This window comes from Pavona decussata, unplaced genomic scaffold, assembly GCF_977016875.1.
Source record: "Pavona decussata unplaced genomic scaffold, jaPavDecu1.1 SCAFFOLD_50, whole genome shotgun sequence".
Taxonomy (NCBI): Eukaryota; Metazoa; Cnidaria; class Anthozoa; order Scleractinia; family Agariciidae; genus Pavona; species Pavona decussata.
In genome coordinates this window covers 1,285,501-1,307,078 of record NW_028145472.1, presented here as the reverse complement: position 1 = coordinate 1,307,078, position 21,578 = coordinate 1,285,501, and the positions used below count along the sequence as shown (strand labels likewise).

Below are 21,578 nucleotides of genomic sequence, written 5' to 3'. Positions count from 1 at the left end.
TTTATTGCAATGGGGTGATAATTTGTAACAAAACTTAACAATTATTTTTTGTTTTTGTTGTCAGACAGACATTTTTGGGTTTTGAAATGACATCAAATTTTCGTGATACTTTCCCCTTTAACGGCCAAATCAACACACGTTTTCTATAAGCTAGCAGAGAGACAATCATGATAAAATGGTTCCTCGCTTTCGCTTGGGGTTCTGATAGCCCATTTTACAGTTGTGTGTTCAGTGACTCGACCTTTCGGTAGAAGCGAGGTTTGTTGTCACACAAACATCACTGCTCTCATCCTTTTCACGAAAATTATATTGTTCTTGTGCGAACTAATCCATTTGCACATGAAAGAACCGAAAGTTTTACAGTCACAACAAAATCAACTCTAGCGTCGCATCCACTGAAGCCCAAGTCATAAAAACACGACTGTAATACGGACTATTTGTGTTTATTTTAGGAACGTATTCTATTAGAAATAAAAACTACTCTATGCAAAAAAAAAAAAAACAATTACTATTTTTGTTTTATGCCTGTCTGCAGAATCACTGAAGTAATCACGAGCAGCCCCCAGGGATTTATTAAGTCATCAGTTGCCAGCTATGCGTCGCAGGAGTATTACGTCAATGTCACGTGGACGCCGACGTCCTCAAATATAGAAACTAAGCTGTTTTGTTTTACAGGCCTGGAGGATTCAGGGTAACAATTTTGAAATTCCAATGAATGGTTTCTTAACTGCAGTTAGCGTTTCATTTAAACTAACTGTTAAACAAATATCCAGAATATATAGTAAATCAGAATATTTGGTAAATCAATTAACAATAACAATACCAATAACAATAACAATAACAATAACAATAACAATAACAATAGTAATAATAATAATAATAATAATAATAATAATAATAATAATAACAACTTTATTATTGTGTCACAAAAGAAATGTAGCTGAGGGGAGAAGTCCCCTCTACTAATAGTGGACACCTAACTAAATAGCCTTAAATAGCCTTATTTTAATATAAGTTACAAATTCAAAATCATATCCCCATACTAATGGAAGTGTCTTTCGTGTCGTTTACAGGGTAACGACAGACCAGCGATGTGTATCGCTTCTTGTTGGAGGTAATTAAAAAGCTGAGTAGATGTCATCTTAACTTCCATTGTACCTGATTTAAGGCATGTTACTGATATAATTTTGATGTTTCTTTCTGTATTATGTAAAAGCTATTTTGGTCATTTGACTATTATATAGCGAAAGCTCATGTAATGTTGATATATGTCGACAAGAGATCATCTTCTCTTGTTGTCGATGATTAACGTAGTATCTGATCGGTTTGAAGGTCGTGGTTTGACCAAAGTCGGAGATTCACGCGTTTTTCACAAACTAGATACATTGTCATGAGAGTGAAGATATGAAATGTCATATGTGTTAACTGCGGATGAAAAGTTGAAATGCATGGTAGACCATCGCAGTTCTTTTCTCAAGTGCATGCTCAAGTGCATGCTTTAAATTGCATTTGGTGCACCACCCGTCAACTACGGAAACGTAAAAAAGTAGCTGACGACGCTTAAATTTATTTTAACCCACCCGCACTAAGAGTGAACTCAAGACAATTAATCAGAGAACTGCCATTTTAACCCTGTCAAGACAAAGCTTTTTATCGTCTTCTGGGCCCGGGAAGGGAGTTGGCGTAAAAATAATACGTCCAAAGATGTTTCTTTTTGAGGTACTTAACAAGAAGTGATGACGTCACATCACGTAGTATTATGGTAATTATTGCCAAATGCCAGGCCATCCTGGATCCGCCATCTTGGATTTCTGGATTTTCCTAAAACTTCGATAAAAAATGACAAAATCAAAAAGGAATAAAAAAAACCTTTAAAAAAACGCTTATATGAGCTAAAAGAATAAAAGGTACAGCAAGAAAAGTAATTTTTCTTCATTTTAAAATGAGATTTTATACTTTCTGAAAAAAAGGGCTTGCCAAAAATTGTTTGTTATGGAATCGTCATGAAAGGCAATGACTACAAACCAACCACAACAAATTGTTTCCAGATAAATTTATGTAAAAGTCACCGAGTTTCACGGTTTCACAGTTTCAAGTTTACCCAAATATCTTAAAATTTATTGAAGTTTAGAGTCACCGCGAGCAGAATCCCCACCCCCTCTCATAGTCAAAGACGCTTTACATACAAGCATGTATGGCAGCAATTAGCGAATGAGGAAAGTTTTCCCCACATACGTTTACTTCTCATTGACAGTTGCTCCTCCTGAAATCGTGTCTTTCTCCCCAACCGGTGAAGTTCTTCCCAACACTCGACAGTGGACCATAACGTTCGACAAAGAGGTTAGTAGAGTAGCTTGACGTATATCAGAGATTGGTACTATGGAAGTTATAGCGGTAATACCCGCAATAAAATGAGACCTACTTCCTCCAAAAGAGTCGGATAAAGTTGCGTTTTGGTGAACATCAATCAAGGAAAAGCCGTTGAAATAATTTTGAAATTCTGACAAGATTCCAAAGCAACCATGCAAGAAACTGAATAGACCATTTCCGAGTTGCTTTGAACCTCATTATGAAAACGAGGCTTAGTGCAAAGTTTTTGTTATGAAAATTAGCTTTCATTCATATGCAAACAAAACTAATTTTCATATGAAACGTTTTGCACTTAGCCTCGGTTTCATAGTGAGGTTCACAGCAACTCAGAAATGGCCTATTTACCTCGCTAAAGGAAAGGTAAAACAGAATTATATAATTATATAATTTACTGCGCGTGAAAATTTGGCAACTCGCACGCATCGCTGATTTTACAAATTATCACGTGCAGCGATTTAGAACTATTCATTCAAAGATACGATATCCGACTCTTTTGAGGGCGACTTGTCAAGTGTTATTGGTAACCGCTGTAATATATAATAAAGTGTTCCAGGTTTCGCTCAAGCTATGATTGGTCAGATTGAGTCCATGACAGGGCCATTATAGTGTAAGCGCGCTACCTCACACGTCTGCTTTATCTTGTTACAGTGCATACGACCTTACAAACAAGTTTGAGTTCGCACATATCCACATTCTCCCGAATACTCGTTTTTGAATTAAAAGTGGATATTGTCAAAAAATTGTTATAATTTTGTTGTGCTAAATATCTCCAGGTCGAGTTTAATATTCCCTTAGCTAAAGTTCCTCAGTTTCGCATATTGTAAAGCATAAGTATTCTTTTAATACCACAGAGTTTTCCTTTATTTGCTTTCGTAAAGGATGGCTGAAAGCAGGGGCCAACCCATGGTAAAACTTCTATATCTATGTTTTTATCCGCGTTTAAAACAGTTCGTGAGGCCTATAAGAAGTAGTTACATACGGATCCATCAGTCGGATGGCACAGTTGTGTTCAGTGTTGACGTTGCCATCACAGCCGCCGTGTTGTATCCTGTTGGAAGACTGGGGCGGAGTATTCAGTTCACAACCTCAGTCAAGTTTAGGGAGAAGGAGACATATTATGTGACCATGTATCCAGGTAATTATGAAGGAGAAAACATTAAAGCATTGATCTACTGGTTGATTTATTCATTCACCTGTAGAGTATTGCTCTACGTAACTACCAAACTTGTTTCTTCCGCATAGGCTCAACGGGGCATTAGAGGAAATCAGTGAGCAAGCTTCGTGTAGGCGCAAGACCAGATAATATATTGACGCATGAGTTTTCCAGTTGTTCTTTTGCGCTTGAATTCACTTAAGTCTTTAGATCGTCTCGTCTTATGACAGTGAGGAGAGAAGATGGCAACACGAAAACCTGATTTCCGATGCATTATTAAGATCATAAGCTCACCGAGGAAACGACAAGTCATCAATTTTTAAAGCCTCTAAACTTCAAGCACTAAATAGATCTTTCAGGTATTTTTTCGTCAATACAGCAAATACCGAATCTCATGGATTTTATATTGCAAGATCTGTGATATTGTTTTGCTTTTAACTTGTCGCAGGTGTAGCTAGAGGCGTCATCCTTTGCGGTGCGGAGTCACCAGCCATCAGAGACCCTTCAATCTGGAGCATCAAAATAAGTAAGCAGTTAAAGTAATCATCACTCGCCTTCCCCCGCCCTGGTTTTTCAGTTAAAACCTTTCAATGACCAAACTTGCGTCAAAAGCAAAGACTTACAGGTAAGGCTTTTACTCGTGCTAGACCGATCCGAAAAACCAAATTACAAGATAAAGTATGCATAACGGACTAAAAATCATGTGTAATGCACTTAAGAGGCCTATGAGGGTAACTGTCCTTGAGATCATCCTAATAATAATAATAATAATAATAATAATAATAATAATAATAATAATAATAATAATAATTTTTAAGCTTCACGTTGAACATGTCCTTATACCACAAGAATTTGAATAAGAGAATTTTATATTTGCTGAAAATGTACATAATTTTTAGGAGTGCATAGGGTTGTGTTTTGTGTTTTTCATTTTTGATAAAGATTAAATTATTATTAAAAAAATAATTATAATAATAATAACTATAATATAATAAGAACCTTCCCAGAATCCCTTGCACTTGGACATTAAATTGGAATGCAAAACAATTTTGTCAATTTGAAGTCCAAGAGGATTCGACTACATCCGAAAATAATACATGCAATAAATATCTGTCATATCTGGTGCCCAAATCCCATACCTAGAGAAGAAATCAAAACAGAATGCAGGGGCACCCAATGGCAGTTTTCTTTCAGATCCTTTTAAACGCTATTTTAGGCTATCTGGAGTGCCTTTAAAGCTCTGTAGGTTCATTTTAGGCTGCGCTATAATATTTTTATCTGTTCGGTCATTCTAGGGGAACTTGAGTCTTTTCGAAACTTCTAGGGCATTTTTGTCCATTTCCCGAAAACCTTAGGTCATATTTCCTTTCCATGGACTTGGCTTTTTCGACTTCAATATGATCTTCAAAATCTGCTCGACCGCGGGATTTCTTTTTTGAATTATTCCGCATAATCTTCTTCTTTTTATTATGATTACTTTGCTCTGCTACTGCTATATTTTCGAGTTAGACCATTTAATGACTTCTGTGTTCAATTCTAAGGACCAAATAGAGAAAAACAAAACAAAAATGACTGGAGACTATAAACCACAATTACCCGTAAAACATTCCTTTCTCTTGACCGATCTGAACTGCATGAACTAAAGTGTCCATGACGAATTACTCTTCGTGTATAATGTTATAATAGTGGCTGTCCATCGGATCATCGTTCTCTCCTCCTTTTTGCCAGTTTACTCTCAACGATAAAGACGAGCGTACTAGGTGAAGACGTGTCAGTCGACTATATTTGCGGTTAGAATTAGTATCCAGGAATGAGTCCAAATTATATGACAAAAATGGTCCTATTGTAGAGGGAAAGCAGGTAGTATCCCTATTTTAACTGGAAGTAATACCTTTAGGCATGCAAGCTAGGTTTGATGCAGTGTCTCTCCTGGGTTTTGGCTAGATCCAAACTGTGAGTTGTTCAGCTGTCAAACATGTACATTGAGATTGAATTTAAAATTCTGCAGCCTGTTTCACCCAAAAACCTGAAAGCGCGTATTTTCTTCAAAAATGGGATGACCTCAAGTTATTTATCGCGCCTCTAAAATGATTCTCGTCAAACTATAGCAAAAGGTGTATCAAATAAACAAACAGCTTTTTTAATATTTTAAAACAGCGAAACGTGTTGAAAATATCACACAAGAACATCATTTCCCTTCTCCTTGCACGTCCGAAGGTTAATCAGTAATTTACTGTTGTTTTACAGAGGACATTACTCCGCCAACATTAATGTTTGTAAATGCTCCGTCTCGCTCCGGTAGTGACGTCAAAATCACATGGACAACAAACGAAAATGTCACGGCTCAGTGCACATTGCAAACTCCTGCCCAGATCACTGCTCAGCCTTGTAATATGTCGTGGACTGGTACAAATCTTACTGAAGGCTTCTACAGTATCTATGTTCAGTTGACTGATTTGGCAGGAAACACAGCTTCCCCGGGCAGACATTCGTGGTTTGTCGGTAAGTTGTTAATGCACATATTATGGAACAAGGAACTACATTTTTCAAAACGGCAGCCCAAAAATCGTATTTATAAAATAGCCTTTAGGTTGTACACAAATGTTTTGTTATTGTGAGTCTCTTTTTTTAATATTCTGACAAACAATTTACAAACACTATTGGCAACTGTTCCCATCAAATTAAAAAGCACAAGGATAGTTCATTGTGTTAATTGGTTTTATTATATCTCTCAGTTAGTACGCTCAGTATGATTGGTCAATTTTCAGTACGGGCCGTATTTCACTGTACGGCCCCCTCACTTCAACGAGTTTCCTTTCCCAAGCGCCCGATTATCCTCAAAGATATTATAAATATCTTACTAACCTTGCTTTCTTGGTCCGTACTGTAAATTACGGATCTTCGTTTTTTGCCCGTTGTTTTACGGCCCATGCGCTTCGCGTTTGGGTCTGTAACTTACAGTAGGGACCTCAAACTCGGTAAGTAAGAGGTATATAAAATTATTCGTACTTTTAATTTTAGACCGCACACCACCTCAGGTAACCATTATCTCCAAGCCTGCCTCACTGAGCAATCAAAATCCGTTTACGTTTACATTTTCTTGCCGAGAAACGTGCACATTTGAGTGTGGAGGGGCACAGGAAGGCACCACTCCCACCTTTTATCAATGTAACAGCAAAAGCTATAGGATAACCAACCTGCAGAACGGGGTGACTTACGTTTTCCAAGTTCGAGGGACAGATGATGTGGGGAATCAGGCAGATGCTGTGAAGTACAGATGGAAAGTTGGTAAGAAAATTAAAGACTACTGCATTAGTTCATTTTAGTTTATCATGCTCACTTGCAATCAAGAAAACTGAACCCTCCCAGGTTTTCAGCAGAGATGTTGCTAAGTCATAGGACGTAGCGTTATGACGTTTGAAGTGCTTACGTTGGGTGCTGATTTAACTTGATAAAACGAAGTTAGAAGTTGTTCCATTTACAAGTGGTACGGCTGTTGTCACATCAAGTATTGGAAGTGAAATTGATCAAACTCTTACATTTGAACTGTGGTTGAAAGAATTGATAAAAAAGAGAGGCCTGCTTCGCAGTTATGCTCATGCAACTTAAACAGCTATTACAACTAAAGTATTACAATAGTGTCAAATGTGAGGGTAAAGCCTGAATAGTGACACTTGAACATTTAACCTCCAAACTCAAAAGTGAAAACCACCGCGTAAAGCATAAAAAGTAGCGCCATGTGAGAGCACTGCTCGATAGTTTTTATTTCAAACTTGAAGTTGCACTTCTGAGTTTTTTTATTAGATACTCAAACGCTATGACCACGATGTACTGCAGAGTAAACAGCATCACGTGCATCGGAAAGTACTGCTGTATACTGGTACCACTACCATGACTACACTTATGATCGCATGTAGATACTTGACAATCTGAAAGTTAGGATCTCCTCGTAGATCATTTTAAACACTTTCCCCACATTAAATACTGATCGATAAATTTCATGTTGTTAAATGGTCTTAATGGACTTATATTCCTTCATAGATCTGGTACCTCCAGTCATTTCAAGTGTGTCTACAAAGACTGTAGATTGCACTTCAGATCTCAGTCCATCGGTTTTGGGCAAACCTTCTGTACGCGACAACGAAGGACCTAATGTAACACTGACGTATACAGATATTCCTGGAGGTAGCTGCAGCTTTCAACGGAAGTGGACGGCAAAAGACCAAGCAGGTAACACCAACTCTAAGATCCAGCTTATAAATTTAAGCAATCTGAAAGAGCCTACAGTAAGTTACCATGGGACCGCCACCATCGCCTGTGGAAGTTTCGAGGAGCAGCAGCAAGACATGCGTGATGCAATCAACGTCACTCATCCGTGCGACCGGCCAGTGACAATAACGTACATCGATTCTGTTCAAACTATTCTTTGCGGTACTACTTTTACGAGAACTTGGACGATAGCAGATGATTGTGGGAAGCAAGTGTCAGTTGGCCAGCGGATCCGAATTCTACGGCTTCAATTGCCGGACTACCCAAAGAATGGACAAGTTAATGTTGCGTTAAGGGAAGCACTTCGATGGCCGCAATATCCAGGGTCTGTGAAATACAATGTCTACCTCTGGCGATATGGAAATACAAGACCATCATCACCTACTACAAGGTAGGAATGACAAGCAGTGCGATGTCAAATTTTGCACGCCATTCATGATCCTAACGTTCGCTAAAAATGTGCTTCTTACGTAAAAGATTCTTGCATATTCGACGTTGATAAAAATTGATCGACTTACGTTGTTTGACGATCATATTTCCATTTAACATTTACGTTCATTTCATTTTTTTATGGTTTATCTGTTGAAACACCATGTCAAAATATTCTAGCCCAAGCTCTATTTTCAGTCACTCTCAAAATGATCCTTTTTAGTTGAGAAAGTTTATTTAAACGTTATTTAAACGTTCTTGCAGTTGGTATTAAGGCCTTTTATGCAAGGAAGAAAAGGGTAACAAAGGCGGCGTCTTAGTAAAGACGCATGAACAAACCCATTTAAACAAGCACGGCTTAATTTACATAAGACGAGTGGTCGCGAGGTGCTCACTTAAATGGTATGAGGTATTCGCGTTTCATATGTCTCAGAATGAGGGATCTTAGCTTTGGTATTGTTAATTCGCCTACTGGCGACATCAAAGTCTTATATGGTATGTGTCAATGACACAGTAAATACCATGTATCGGCGAAAAAAAGTGGCACTAGTTTGTTTAAGTGGCGCTCACAGTTCTGCCAAGTAAGTCTCTCCCTGTAATAAACATGTCAGATGTTTTAATAGTTTTTTTTTAATATGATAATTTCAAATCGTCTGAAGTTTCAGCCTGGTTTACGAATGACGGCTGACGGTCGCTTATCGCTCAATTTTCAGGACTTATTATCGACGCTACATCCCATACCCAAGTTACCCAGCGGATACCCGTATGTTGTGGAAAATCGAATACGTCATCAGCTCTGGTGCCTTGATCCCGAGTCCAGTCTGGGGATTCCAAACCAGGGCCTTTCCTGACTTTAAAGTAGAGAGGGTCCTATTACCTCCAAACGCCTTCTCGGGTTTAACCTTCGAAGTGTCGTGGATTGTTAGAAATATTGGCAAAGTTGGCAATGCGTTGAGCACGTGGTATGATGGAGTGTACATTGGGAAAAGCACAAACATCCGTTCGGCAAGGTTTGAAATCAGATCTAATAAAAAGGACAAGTTTTTGTTTATTGCGGTCACTACTACTCGGGCTCAGTGCTTTTGTAGTAGTGGTCGTCACTGTTAGAGTTGTAATACATTCCTAAAATGGTGTTCTGTCTAGAGGCCGATTGAATTCCTTTTTTCCAAGAAATTTCAAATCAGTTTATGTGTAACTTTCACCAGGTTTGCAACACAGGTATCTCACAGAGAGATTCTCTTTCAAAATGATGGCTACACTGCTAAAGGGACGGTGCGACTTAGAGTGAACGAGTTCGGCGTGTTTTATGTCTTTGTTGTTGCAGACAGGTACCACAGGGTAAGTAAGTAATCCAGTTAATGAAAGGGTGTGATGTATATAGCAGGGTTAACCAAGTATTACAAGCGACTCTCTCTTGGAACCTCATATCCAATTTTTATCTAAAAAAATACTTATCTTGACAAGTAGGTACCTAACAAATATCAAATATATACGAAAGAGAATATTAAATTTTCTTAAAATTTTGTGATTCGCACTTCTCGAACCCCGAGCTGTGTTATATACACCCTGGGGAGGTCGTGAGTTTTATGACTTACAGCTTTTGGTTGTGCAGAATACAGATCATTGAAAACCTTCAAATTCGCCAGTTATAAACGATGACCCTTCACGTTTGTCATATGATGAATTGCAATCATAAGCCATAATTACTGTAATAGATCTGAGGGCACAAAGTTTATCTACTTTGAACACTTATTACAACATGCCGTTCAGCTCAAGTGCAGAGGAATAAACAGCAAAAGCGGCTCGTACTCACAGGCTCTTTTACATATTAGTGGAAAGTTCCATCACTCATTTTGGAAAAATTGTTATAAACATTTGTCTACAATCCAGTTCTTTTTCCACAACTGAGAGGTGAAAGTTGTGACATCGGCTAACAACACCATATTTCCATCAAACATGTCATCAACGAATGTTAGTAACAAACTAAGAAATGAGATAACTACCGCTTTAAAATTTCACCACGAAGGAAGATTACACGTTTCTTACTAATTTGAATTTAATAAAAACGCTGCAAAAGTTTCGTTAAAGCTGTTATGTAACGAGACAAGTCCATAACATTAAACGAATTCACTGTCCACCATGTTTTTATTTTCCGTAGCCGCTGACCAGTTCGTTTATTGGCTCAAGCCGTTTTAATTTTCTCATCTTGCATCTCCTTAAGAATAATCGGGTCCTAGGAAAAGGCTTTTCTCATCTGCTAAGATTAGTTAGCTTTCAAACTCAATAATAATTGAGATTTCTCTTCGTAATTACAGGGCAGACCGTGTCTAAGATTGGGCTCGCTATCTTTATTTTTTGTTTTCTTCATGTTAGCTTCAAATCTGCACATTAATTTATTCATTAAACTCTGCTCTCTCCTAGAAGGGATCAGTATTGTTTTGGTTGCCTTCAACAAAAACGGCCCAATCAGAATCTATTATCGGCGCGTATATCACGAGGGAGGGGACCCCCTCTACCTTACTAGTGTGACGTCAAATCATCATTTGATTTATTCATTAAACCTAGATTAAATTCCGCTCTCTCCTGCAGCGGCCATATTGTTTACAAGTTTTAGACTCAACTATGCCGTTTCCAAAAAGAAAATTAACCCTATAAAGAGCTAAATCGAAAGAATAACTTCTAAGAAGTACTCGACAGTTAATTATAAACGGTGGAAATTGGAGAGTTTCTGGCGAAGGAATCGTGATTTGTTTGAAAGTTGTAGAGCGACAATGCGATGAGCAAAGTTCGTTGACAAGCTAAAACGCACATCACATCACTTTGTCGAATTTAATAATAATAATTATAATAATAATAATAATAATAATAATAATAATAATAATCATCATCTTTATTCAAGCTCAAACGGAACTGGACATCCACTTCAAAAAAAGATTAAAGGTTTGATTGTCAATTTTTACTAAAAGTTTTCATTTAGGAAAGCTTTTTGGCTGTTTTCCTTTCTGTTATTTTGGTGAAAAGAGAACAATTTGTAATCTCACACTTTTATTGAAATTACATAACCAGAATAGGAAACGTGAATGAGGCCAGGAGTTTGTGGTCGCAAATTCCGGTACAACGATAAGTAGCGTAACACTAGGGAATACGGAAATCACGCTATCCTTGTGACTCGAACTAATTCATCAGCTAGTTTTATTAGATAGTTTTAAAAATCTGCGAAGCATTTAATGGGAATAAATGAGGCCACATTAAGCATCCCGCGAAAATGCCATCAGATGCATCTTGTTTATTAACGATTCGAAGATATTTTTTGGCAGGAAACCGGGTCGCGTATGCAGTATAAGCTAGGACAGTAATATTTCAAGTTAGGTCATTCATCAGATGCATGTGTAATTATTTAGCTGTCTGCCAGTCAATGATCCGTTGGTTTATAAAAGGTTGGAAAAAGCTGAGTACTCGCTTTCTCTTTCTTACAGATTAGTGATATCGATCGTTCTAACAACGTTCTGTTAGGCGCTAATCCTGTCCAGATATCTCTTACTCCACCTCCTAACCTTAAAGTTGAGAAGATTATTGTTCCAAATCCATCGTTCTCAGGTAAGGACGTTAACGAGTTCTTCTATAAGAAAACAGCACGTTCTCAAGTAGTATTCCCCCGCCAGTATACCAATACATTTCTGCTTTTTAAATTCCTTAATCTACGAGAATAGGGGAGAAAGGATTTAGTTAACTAAAGAGAGAAGAAATCCCTTAGAAATTGAATGAAATTTGATAAGAGCGAACATAACTTGCAGGCCGCGAAGAGCGAGTGTCAGTGTCTTATCAGTCATTATGAAAATGTGATCTGATTCTCTTCAGGAGTGGTGTACGCGGTTTGCTGAGAGAGCATTAGGGTCCAAAGAAATAAGCTTGAAGTCCTGGCTTATTTTGCATTTTTTATGTCTCTGGATCAAAATGTCTTCCAGAAAGAGAACACTCGAACAACATGAAAATGTTTTTGTGCATGTAATCCTGTACGGGTTGAATTCCTTGGTCTCTAAAAGAGGATGGGCTCAATAAATTAGTTTCCACCAAAAAGGACAATCAGTTTTGCCAAAAAAATTTCTGCCTTAATGTGCCATCGTTCTACTTTGTTGAAGGTAAAACAATCACCATAACATGGACTGTGAAGAACTATGGGATGGGTGTCACAGCGCATGGTGCTTGGTACGACAAAGTGTATCTATCAAGGGATGAAGATCGAGGTTGTATTCATATACTCAGAAAGATCCCTTTAATATAATAGACCGTATTCGTATTCCTCGGTATTGAACTGGAACTAGCTTGCACACGAGGCTTATGCGGGGGAATCTTTTAACATGCAAATAGTTTCTAATAAATTCCCCCGCATGAGCCTCCATTGCAAGCTCGATCCAGTTCAATACCGAGAATACGAATATGGTCTATTGTTGGAATGCGCCCCAAATAATATATTGAAAGAAAATACAGCTTGTAACTGTTGGAACGTTTTGAAGATGATTATGGTGGCAGCATCACACGAGAACTAGTGTTTGAATAAGATTCGATATGAAAAAATGTTTAGTCCAAGTACGCTCTAGACTGTATTAGAAATTTAAAAACTTATTCTAAAAGATATATTTATTGGTGTAACCAGGGCCGTAGCCAGACTTACAGGAGTGGCAACCACTAATTATGGCGTGTTGTTTCAGATACATGGCGATAGAAATTATGACTGTAACAGGGGGCTGGTTTTGGGTGTCTGCGAACTCATCATGAAAACGTGTTTACGTCCCTGACTTCCAGCCGCACTTGAAGAATTTTTGTTGACATTCACATTTAATTTTGAGCAAGGTCTGTGCTCTCTGGAATGATTTAAATATAAGTTTTCAACTAACAAAATTATTGTATTAATTTCGGGTTAAAACGCAACTGCCTCGTCTTGCCTCAGGCTGGCTACGGCCCTGGTATAACATTCATTGGAAGGTAAATATTTGTTTCACATAATTCACATACCTTGAATTCTTTCTCATCCATTCCGTTTTCTTCCGTTAGGGTAAATTTTAAATGGAGTTTTGATAAATGAGCTGATTTTCTGTAAGGACTGCTGAAGGCAAAACAGTTTTCGTGTATCAACTATTTGTGATTTTGTCCCCACTAATTAATCTGCTGATGAACCAATTTCCATTAATCGCGAGACTATTTTATTAGAACATGCTTTTTCTATTTTATTTTAGACTGGTCTGACTGGCTGTTAGGCACTTTCTACCATAATGGGATGTTGGGAGTCGATGCGAGTTATACAAGAAAGCGGCCTGTCACGCTGCCTCACGCAATCTTCGGTAACTTCTCCATTCTGGTGAAAACGGACGTCTATAACTATGTCTACGAGCATAATGACGAGGACGACAATCTAAAAGCACAGGTATTTTTCTGTTAAAACAGGTAACTTCCATTGTATAGTTTTTTCATTTAAAATATGTTGTCTGTTGCTTTTTTTTCCTGAGCTCTACATAGAATGCTTCAAAATAGCTTAGTATACGCAACTCGGTTTTCACCAAGCACAGCTAATACACTGTTTTTTTAACCAATTAGAGAGAACCATGACTTCCATGACAGCGCTAGTGCAATTGGCTCATATGCATAAAGGGTGTAAACGCACTGCTGATACAAAAGTATGGTCTATATCATATATAATCGCCAAATTTATCTCAAAAGCCTTAGCTCGTTTGTGATCTTAAAGCTTTCTAAACGAGCTATCTCAACAGAATTTCTGTTTTTCTTTTCCTATTTTTTTGTACCTAATTGGTAAGGTAAACTATGGAACCTTTGCTGATTTTTTCTGAACCTTACAGTATATCTCATCTTTAGTTTCTTTCTTCCTTTGCTATAGCCCATGATCATTTCCTTGAGCCCTCCGCCTGATCTGGTGGTCAGTTCTATCAAAGCAGCAAGGAATTACAACACGGGGGATAGAATGAAAATCCAATTTAACGTTTCTAACGAGGGATTGGGAGAACCTTTTAATCATTGGTGGAGAGACCGCGTGGTGAGTACAGGATAGAAGAAGGACATAGATTTCTTTTGTATCACCGCCGAACACATATCCCGGTAGGGGACACAAAGTTAAGATTCAGAATTTATTTTCAGGAGGCAAGTGTATTGTGAAACGCCATAATCGTAGCAAGATTTTTGTACTGACTATTTTTGTACACTATACCACCCTTCTTTCGACAAGCAATAGAGATTCTTAGCATCGCGTTTACGGCAAACGGCAAACGGCAAACGGCAGGCAGACTGTTGACCTGAACTGGATCCCAGAAGAGTTTACGTACAAAAATTACAACTTTCAATTTAAGCTTTATCTTTTTTGTTTTAGGAAGATAAATTTACCAGTCTGTTATTTCTGTCATTAGTGATTCCTTCATGTATTTTCTCCGCGACAATTTCTTTTCAAAATCACGACAGTGGTTAGTACATTTGCAAATTTAGTAGGTTGAAATCCATTTTAAGTTGATTCCCTAAAAATATACCAAAATATGGAAAGGAATTTCCTAACTGATTTCTTTGTGGAGTAATTCGTTAAATCCTCTATATTTACAGACCATCACTCACGTTACCACAAAACGACGTACAGTTCTCGGCATAACCCGTTTCTCAGGCGTTTTCCCTCCGTCGTCTGTGTACACAAGGACATTGTATCGTGTGATTCCTCCAAGCTGGCCTACTGGACTATACAATATTACCGTTCACACGGATTATTACAACGATGTTTTTGAATTCATCTATGATCACAACAACGTAAAAGTTTTCCAGGTGAATCTCACCCAAAAACTGCCCGATCTTATTGTAACAAATGTCAACGCTACTGTAACTGCTGACACCGTGCAGGCCTATGTGAGGGTGGTCTTCTCGGTGAAAAACACTGGTCCCGGTGAGACGTCCGAGGCACCTTGGTTTGATGCGATTTACATTTCACCCCAAGTTGAATTCTCCCAATCGAATGCGCAATGGTTAAGTGATTTTCCTCACAGGAACGACCTGAATCCTGGGAAAGAATACACTTTAGACACTGGACTGGTAAGAGTCAACAGAGATATTTTCGGTCAGCGGTACATTCATGTTTTAACCGACGCGTATAAGACCGTCACGGAGGAAAATGCGAAAAACAACATGAAAACGTTTGAAAATTTAACTGTTCCACAAGTTGTTCCTGATTTAGTGCTGATAAATTTCACATTGATGTCTTCCGAGAAGACTCTCCTTGGCGATTCTGAAGTATCGCTGAGATGGACGGTAGAAAACAATGGCACCGGGAGCACTTTGTTCAAATCTTGGCATGACACACTTTACTTGTCAAGTTCTCCAAGAGTGGAACATAACTCGACGAAATTGAACAACCTTCTTTTCGACAGGCGAACACTGACTCCTAGACAGAGGTATCACCAAGTTTCGTCAACGAGGTTACCCCCAAAAATATCTGGAACATACTATTTCGTTTTGAAAGTAAACGAAGGAGATTCTCTGAATGAAAAAGACACTCAAACAAACAACGTAGCCTGGACGGGTGTGAAGATTCTGCCTGCGCCATTGCCAGACTTAACCATCATCACCGTCTCCTTCGATTTTGAGGAAGAGCGTCGTTTGCTTACGGTGACCTGGAAAGTATTAAACATTGGTAGCTGGATGCACCAGACTTATTCCTGGGTAGACAAGGTTGTTATTTCGTCGTCGAGGGGAGACATCGGTGGAACAGATGTCGAAAATGTTGTATCGTCGAAAATCGTGACTACCAAGTTAGATGAGGGGCAAGACTATCAACTCTCACTTGCGTTTCAGATCAGGAACAACATCAGGGGAAGATTTTATGTTAAAGTGGTAACAAACGCAGACAAAAGCCTGACTGAAGTTGGGACTTCAAATAACGTGGGTGTGTCAAACCATACCCTCTCAATTCCACCTCCTCGTGAAGCTATGCTTATCCTGAATATTATATCAAGCCTTCCTTCGAAGATTACATTAGGTATTCCTTTCTATATAGCGTTTCGGGTAACGAACGTGGGATTTGTGTCAACAAGGAAGACGTCTTGGACAGATGCTCTCTACGCTTATGGTAGAGGTAGGGCAAATAGAACAGAGGTCATTCAGATGGGTGTAAAGCTCAAGGAGTTTCCTCGCATCGGTGCGTTAGCAGCTCAATCCTTCTACGAAGCGAGTTCCAGCATCACTGTTCCTTATGGGCTAAATTATTCGGCTTTCATCTACGGCTTTGCAGATATCCACAATCCCATGCCACCAGAAATTGATGAGCCTACTCAGCCTGACAATGTAACGAATCCACCAGCAACAGCATCACCTCCACACATGATAATAATTGACAAAGGGCTTTTACCAGATTTACAAGGATCACTAGGAAACCAAAAAGTGCAGACGCGTGGTGGTCAACCGTTGAATGTTACCTTTAACGTGACAAACACAGGAGAATCTGCTGTACAGTCCGCGTGGTATAACGCCTTATATCTAAGTCAAGACTTGCTTCTCGATCCCTTTGACGTGAGACTTGCCACTGTTAAAGCAACTCAACTCGCAATCAACGGCACATTGTCCTTGAGCGTTGAGGTCTTCATTCCCTTTGACACCTTTGATTTGGATTATTACCTACTTCTCTCAGTGGATAGCAAGAATACTATCTGGGAATCTGATGAACAGAACAACGAGGCTTCTCAGCTGATTACGATCAACAAGACATTAAGCAGCGACTTAGCAGTTCTCTCTGTTTCGTCTTCAGCTGGACAATTCTTTTATGGCCAAGGTAATATAATGTACATCCAAATTCATACAAGACTTCTGATACAGTTATGTTCACAATCAGAAATTAAGCCCTTAGTTACCTTGATGACCACAGAGAATCATCCAAATTCAGTTTCAAAATTATATTGAATTATTAACTTGCTAAATAACTGTAAAGCGTAGGTCGCCATTATTACGAGAATGCATTTAATGGAGAGTGGAATAACGCTTGAATCCTAACATATTCGCATGTCTAGACTTCGCAGGTCGTGCCATGATTTGAGCTGACTTTGGAAAAAGATCAATGGAACCAAATAACTTATCCATAGGCACAAAAACGTTTACGATCCAAGCGAGTAAAATTTCTTTTCTTTGAAATCTATTGTTCTTTTTTATTTGGTTGGTCGATTCCCAGATAGACGTATTCGGCTTATTTCGGGGTGAACTTTGGAAATTAAAAATTGCCATGAGTATTACATTTTTCGCCACTAGTCAATAAATGTATGAAATATGAGTATATATCTTGAACCATTTCAGATGTTACCCTGAACTGGAAAATAAGAAATAACGGAAGCCGACGTGCAGAGGGCTATAAATGCGATACGGTTTACTTATCACAAGACGAGGTTTGGCAGATTGAAGACGTGAGAGTTGGAAATCCAATGTGTTCGTATGTCACTCTAGAACCTTACAATGGAGGTGCGAACCAAGACACGCCTTACTCTGTTACAAGCAAATTGCCGCTGGCAGCCTTAGGTGAATATCACGGTCTCGTTAAAACAAGGAGCAACATTCTCGATCTCAACCACCAAAATAATATTGCTGTTGGTCCAAAGAATTTAAACGTCACATTTCCACGTCTTCTACTGGATGCCTGCATAGATGTCACTTTGAATTCTGAGGAGGAAACGTCTTACATAGTACACAATGTGCCCGAAGATAAAACGCTTATTATTACGGTGAATAGTAGCACTGTTGATGCCTTCCATCAGCTTTTTGTCAGGCACGCCAAACCGGCGACTGCTTACCAATACGACGGAGGCCCGAGGTTTGCGTTGTCAGCTGACCAAGAGGTGGTTATTCCTGAAACTATCGCTGGAAAATATTATGTCTTGATGCGACGATCTGACACATCTCCATCAGTGAAAACATCGCAACTGTGCGCACGGATTGCCAAATTCGAAATCCTCCGTATTTTTCCTAACCAAGTTGCTCCACTAGGAAATGCGACTTTGCGCTTTGAAGGAACTCTTTTTAGACAAAAACTTGAAGCCTTCCTTGTTAACGCTTCTGCAAATGAAAGATTCTTTACCAAAAAAGCTGAAGTAGTTTATCGAATGAGTTCAACAGAGGTGTATGCTACTTTCTACACAATGAACTTAGTTGTCGGTACAACCTTTCATGTGAAACTGGTAAACTTGGAAACTAAAGAAGAGGCAATTTTGGACCAATCTTTGGTCATAGCTAGGGGTGGACCAGGACAGTTACAAGCGCACATAGACTTCCCAGAAGTGTTGCTAATGGATGATTCCGGCTCGATAACGGTATCGTACAAAAATATCGGAGACACTGACATCTTAACACCTCTCCTGTCACTCAGTACTATTGAAGAAAAACCTCGACTCCGACCTATACAAAAGGATAGATCATCTTCTCAGACCTTCACTACTGTGATTTTTCTCGCTCAGCCGTCTCAAGGTCCAAGTGGGATTTTACCGCCAAAGGCTTACGGAGAAGTTACATTCGACACTGTGCAAAGTGGAAGCATGCTTGGGTCAGGACGATTTGCACTTGGGATGTTGGATGGCACCGACCAATCACACGTTTACATGAACAGCAGCGACGATCTAAAGCCTGAGTTTTTGAGCAATGAACTGTGGGCTCCAGTTTGGCAAAACTTCCTAGTTTCAGTCGGGAGGTCAGTTCTTTCATTCCAGAAAAGAATGTCCGCGGTCAGCACCCTTCTGAGCAGGTCAGGAAGAAGAGTGAACCTAGTGACTGATCTTGTTCAGTTTCAACTTGATATAGCAAATGGCAAGCTGGCTGGTAGGTTTGGTTACTTACTACGACAATAAGGCAATTTTTGAAATACGTTTTTGAATAAGCTGCGCAATTAATAGCCTGCCAGAAAACTCCCTACCACCCATTAGAAAATTTCGCTTTGAGACGGTGAACTGATAATTCCCCAACACATGAACATAGAGAGAAAACACCCGACGAAAAATCCTTCGATTCTCAGCGTCAATAAAACATCTTGGTATATATCCAAGTTTCCATGCAAAGATGAAAATCTTATTTCACCACCAACGCTGCGCTGCGAATGCCTTACCATTTTCTAAACATTGGTTTATCCTGCATGACCTCTGTATACAACTTAAGTTGCTAACCTCTTTCTCTTTTGTTGTTTTTCGCATTTAAGGTGACCCACTTTTTACGCACGATGACTTAAACGAGCAAACTTCAACGGATGATTCCCTACCTTTAGTGTTGCAAAGAATTTATAGCCCGCACATTTCAAAACGGAGAGACAACGGCGTTTTTGGTGTCGGGTGGATCGCATCTTGGTGGTAAGAACCTTAAAATTAAATGTCAGCTTTTAATTTGAATCTTTTTGAAAGCTAATAAGATTTTTAAAATGGTTCAACTTTGTCTCTCTTTAGTGTCAAACCCTCAGTTTTTTAATGGGGTTATAAGTTTTGAAAATTTTGATGTAATGCAAATGAGAAACCATTAAGATGAAAGCTTTTAAGATAAAGATCTAAGCACGAAATGGTGCAAGATGTAAGTTAGAGTTAACTTGAACTTAGCATTATTGGAACGCAATGTTTGATAGAGAGGGTAAAACTAAAAGGGGTTGACTGTATTAACTTGGCCACGGAAATCAACAAGGCCATCGAGAAGTAGTAGTTTATCGAGGCTGTAAGGTTGTAACATTGCTATTTTAATTAACTTGATCATCTATCTTTTTTGTCCCGACTAAAACTTAGGGAGGGTAATGTTACGCTGTTTACACCAGAAAAGATAAAAATCGTTCATTTACGAGAGGAGCTTGTGTTTGACGCAAAAAAGATTGAACTATATTATGTGTCCCAGGATGGAAAGGAAGTCATTGTTAACAACACAGGTTTGTGCCGCTAGTTTTTCTTGTTTCTCTTTTTTTTAAGAAGTAGAAAATGAAAATTCAAGGCGAATTTCAGAAAAGCAGAGCAGATCACCTTCGTAATCGTAACTTCTTGATTTTCTATATTAATTTAAGGTTACCGTATATCTTTTTAGGTGTCTCGCGTCCAAACGATGTAGCACGTCCAGTTTAAACCGTCGATAGCTTATAGCGCTGGCTATAAAATGAATTGTCGAATTTTTCACGACCTCTAAAAGCGAGTGTCCGTATCACCTTTTGAAAGCTACAAGTCAAGGCGAATTTTGTTTTTCACTAATTTAATTTGCTCCTCAGTTTCCGGACCTAAGGCGCTAAAAAGAAAAGCTGTCTGAGCCTTACCATATTCGTTTGCAGTGAAAAGTTACGGAACATTTTCGAAATAGGATTAAAAAGATCTGGAGTGATCATACAAAAATCGCACAAAAAATTCGCAGGCACATCTTTGTTTTATACATGTTAAACTAGCTATTAACCGTCCAAATTTGAAGGCAAACGAACAAATTCCCTTTGAATTTTAGCTCTTTAAAGTGTCCCTTCAAGTGACAAAATTGATTGGAGAAAAGAGCGCTAAAAATTCGACAATTCAGTTGATTTCAAAATTCTTGGTGTGGTTTGATAGCCAGCTCTATAAGCTTTAATTTGATATAGACGATTAGGTATCTACAGTTTAAACCGGACGCGCTACTTTGCTTGGACGCGAGACACCTCTAGAGGTATACGGCAACCTTGACAGGCTACGTTAGTTTTTTGATAGGTTAGTTTCACTTTTTATTGGTTTATAATAAACGCAAGTCCCTGGAAGAGCATTTGTAATGAAGGCATACGGTATCTAAATTAAGGTGATTCCGTTGAATTGCATTGCGCATTCTTCCTGCGCATAATTTCTTACGTCATTAGAACCCACGCAAGAAACGTTTTGGGTCGATATTGCTTCATATTATGCTTCCCTGCCAAGAAATATATCTTTAATTGCCGATTACGCTTCATGTATTCTATGCATAACGTCTTTCTTTTGAACTCCTGCATTTCGACGACCTGAGAAGAAAACATCTTCGGAGATAAGTTGGTAGTGTACTTATGTTAGTAGATGGTATTTATGACTTTGGTCATGGCCCGACCAGCGAATCAGTCCAGAAAGCTGTCATGCTCACTAGAACAAGCACTACTCAACTGATCCCAAAAGTTATCTACGCCGAGCAAACAACCTATTTACGACTTAACCAAAAATTAGACTAAAAATACAAGAGTCAGTTCGAAGTTCACAAAAACTGACTAATCACTGTCTTAGGTCTGAATTGCGAACACATCTTGTCACACCTTGCCATTCATCCCCTAGGCAGCTGGGGTGCGCCGTAGGGTATGGTTTTGTTCACGGGGTGAGTTCCCTAGTATATATTACTTTAAGCCCAT

At 38.8% G+C, this 21,578-nt stretch overlaps 1 protein-coding gene across 6 annotated transcripts in view; it reads left to right on the top strand.

The window, feature by feature from the left end:
• Nucleotides 1-21,578, top strand: part of LOC146481449 (uncharacterized) — a 77,357-nt gene that overhangs the window by 21,954 nt on the left and 33,825 nt on the right. For all 6 annotated transcript variants that reach the window (XR_014864482.1, XM_085108545.1, XM_085108543.1 and 3 more), the window contains exons 5-22: nt 536-691; nt 1,074-1,114; nt 2,255-2,340; nt 3,319-3,505; nt 3,972-4,049; nt 5,771-6,025; nt 6,545-6,811; nt 7,565-8,183; nt 8,935-9,231; nt 9,427-9,559; nt 11,698-11,818; nt 12,361-12,465; nt 13,456-13,643; nt 14,112-14,267; nt 14,822-17,030; nt 17,546-19,054; nt 19,428-19,575; nt 19,996-20,132. Coding sequence is in view for 5 of the 6 variants with exons in the window: in XM_085108545.1 (XP_084964671.1) it covers nt 536-691; nt 1,074-1,114; nt 2,255-2,340; nt 3,319-3,505; nt 3,972-4,049; nt 5,771-6,025; nt 6,545-6,811; nt 7,565-8,183; nt 8,935-9,231; nt 9,427-9,559; nt 11,698-11,818; nt 12,361-12,465; nt 13,456-13,643; nt 14,112-14,267; nt 14,822-17,030; nt 17,546-19,054; nt 19,428-19,575; nt 19,996-20,132 (6,692 nt within the window). In the remaining variant the exon portion in view is untranslated. The remainder of the gene's footprint in view (nt 1-535; nt 692-1,073; nt 1,115-2,254; nt 2,341-3,318; nt 3,506-3,971; nt 4,050-5,770; nt 6,026-6,544; nt 6,812-7,564; nt 8,184-8,934; nt 9,232-9,426; nt 9,560-11,697; nt 11,819-12,360; nt 12,466-13,455; nt 13,644-14,111; nt 14,268-14,821; nt 17,031-17,545; nt 19,055-19,427; nt 19,576-19,995; nt 20,133-21,578) is intronic.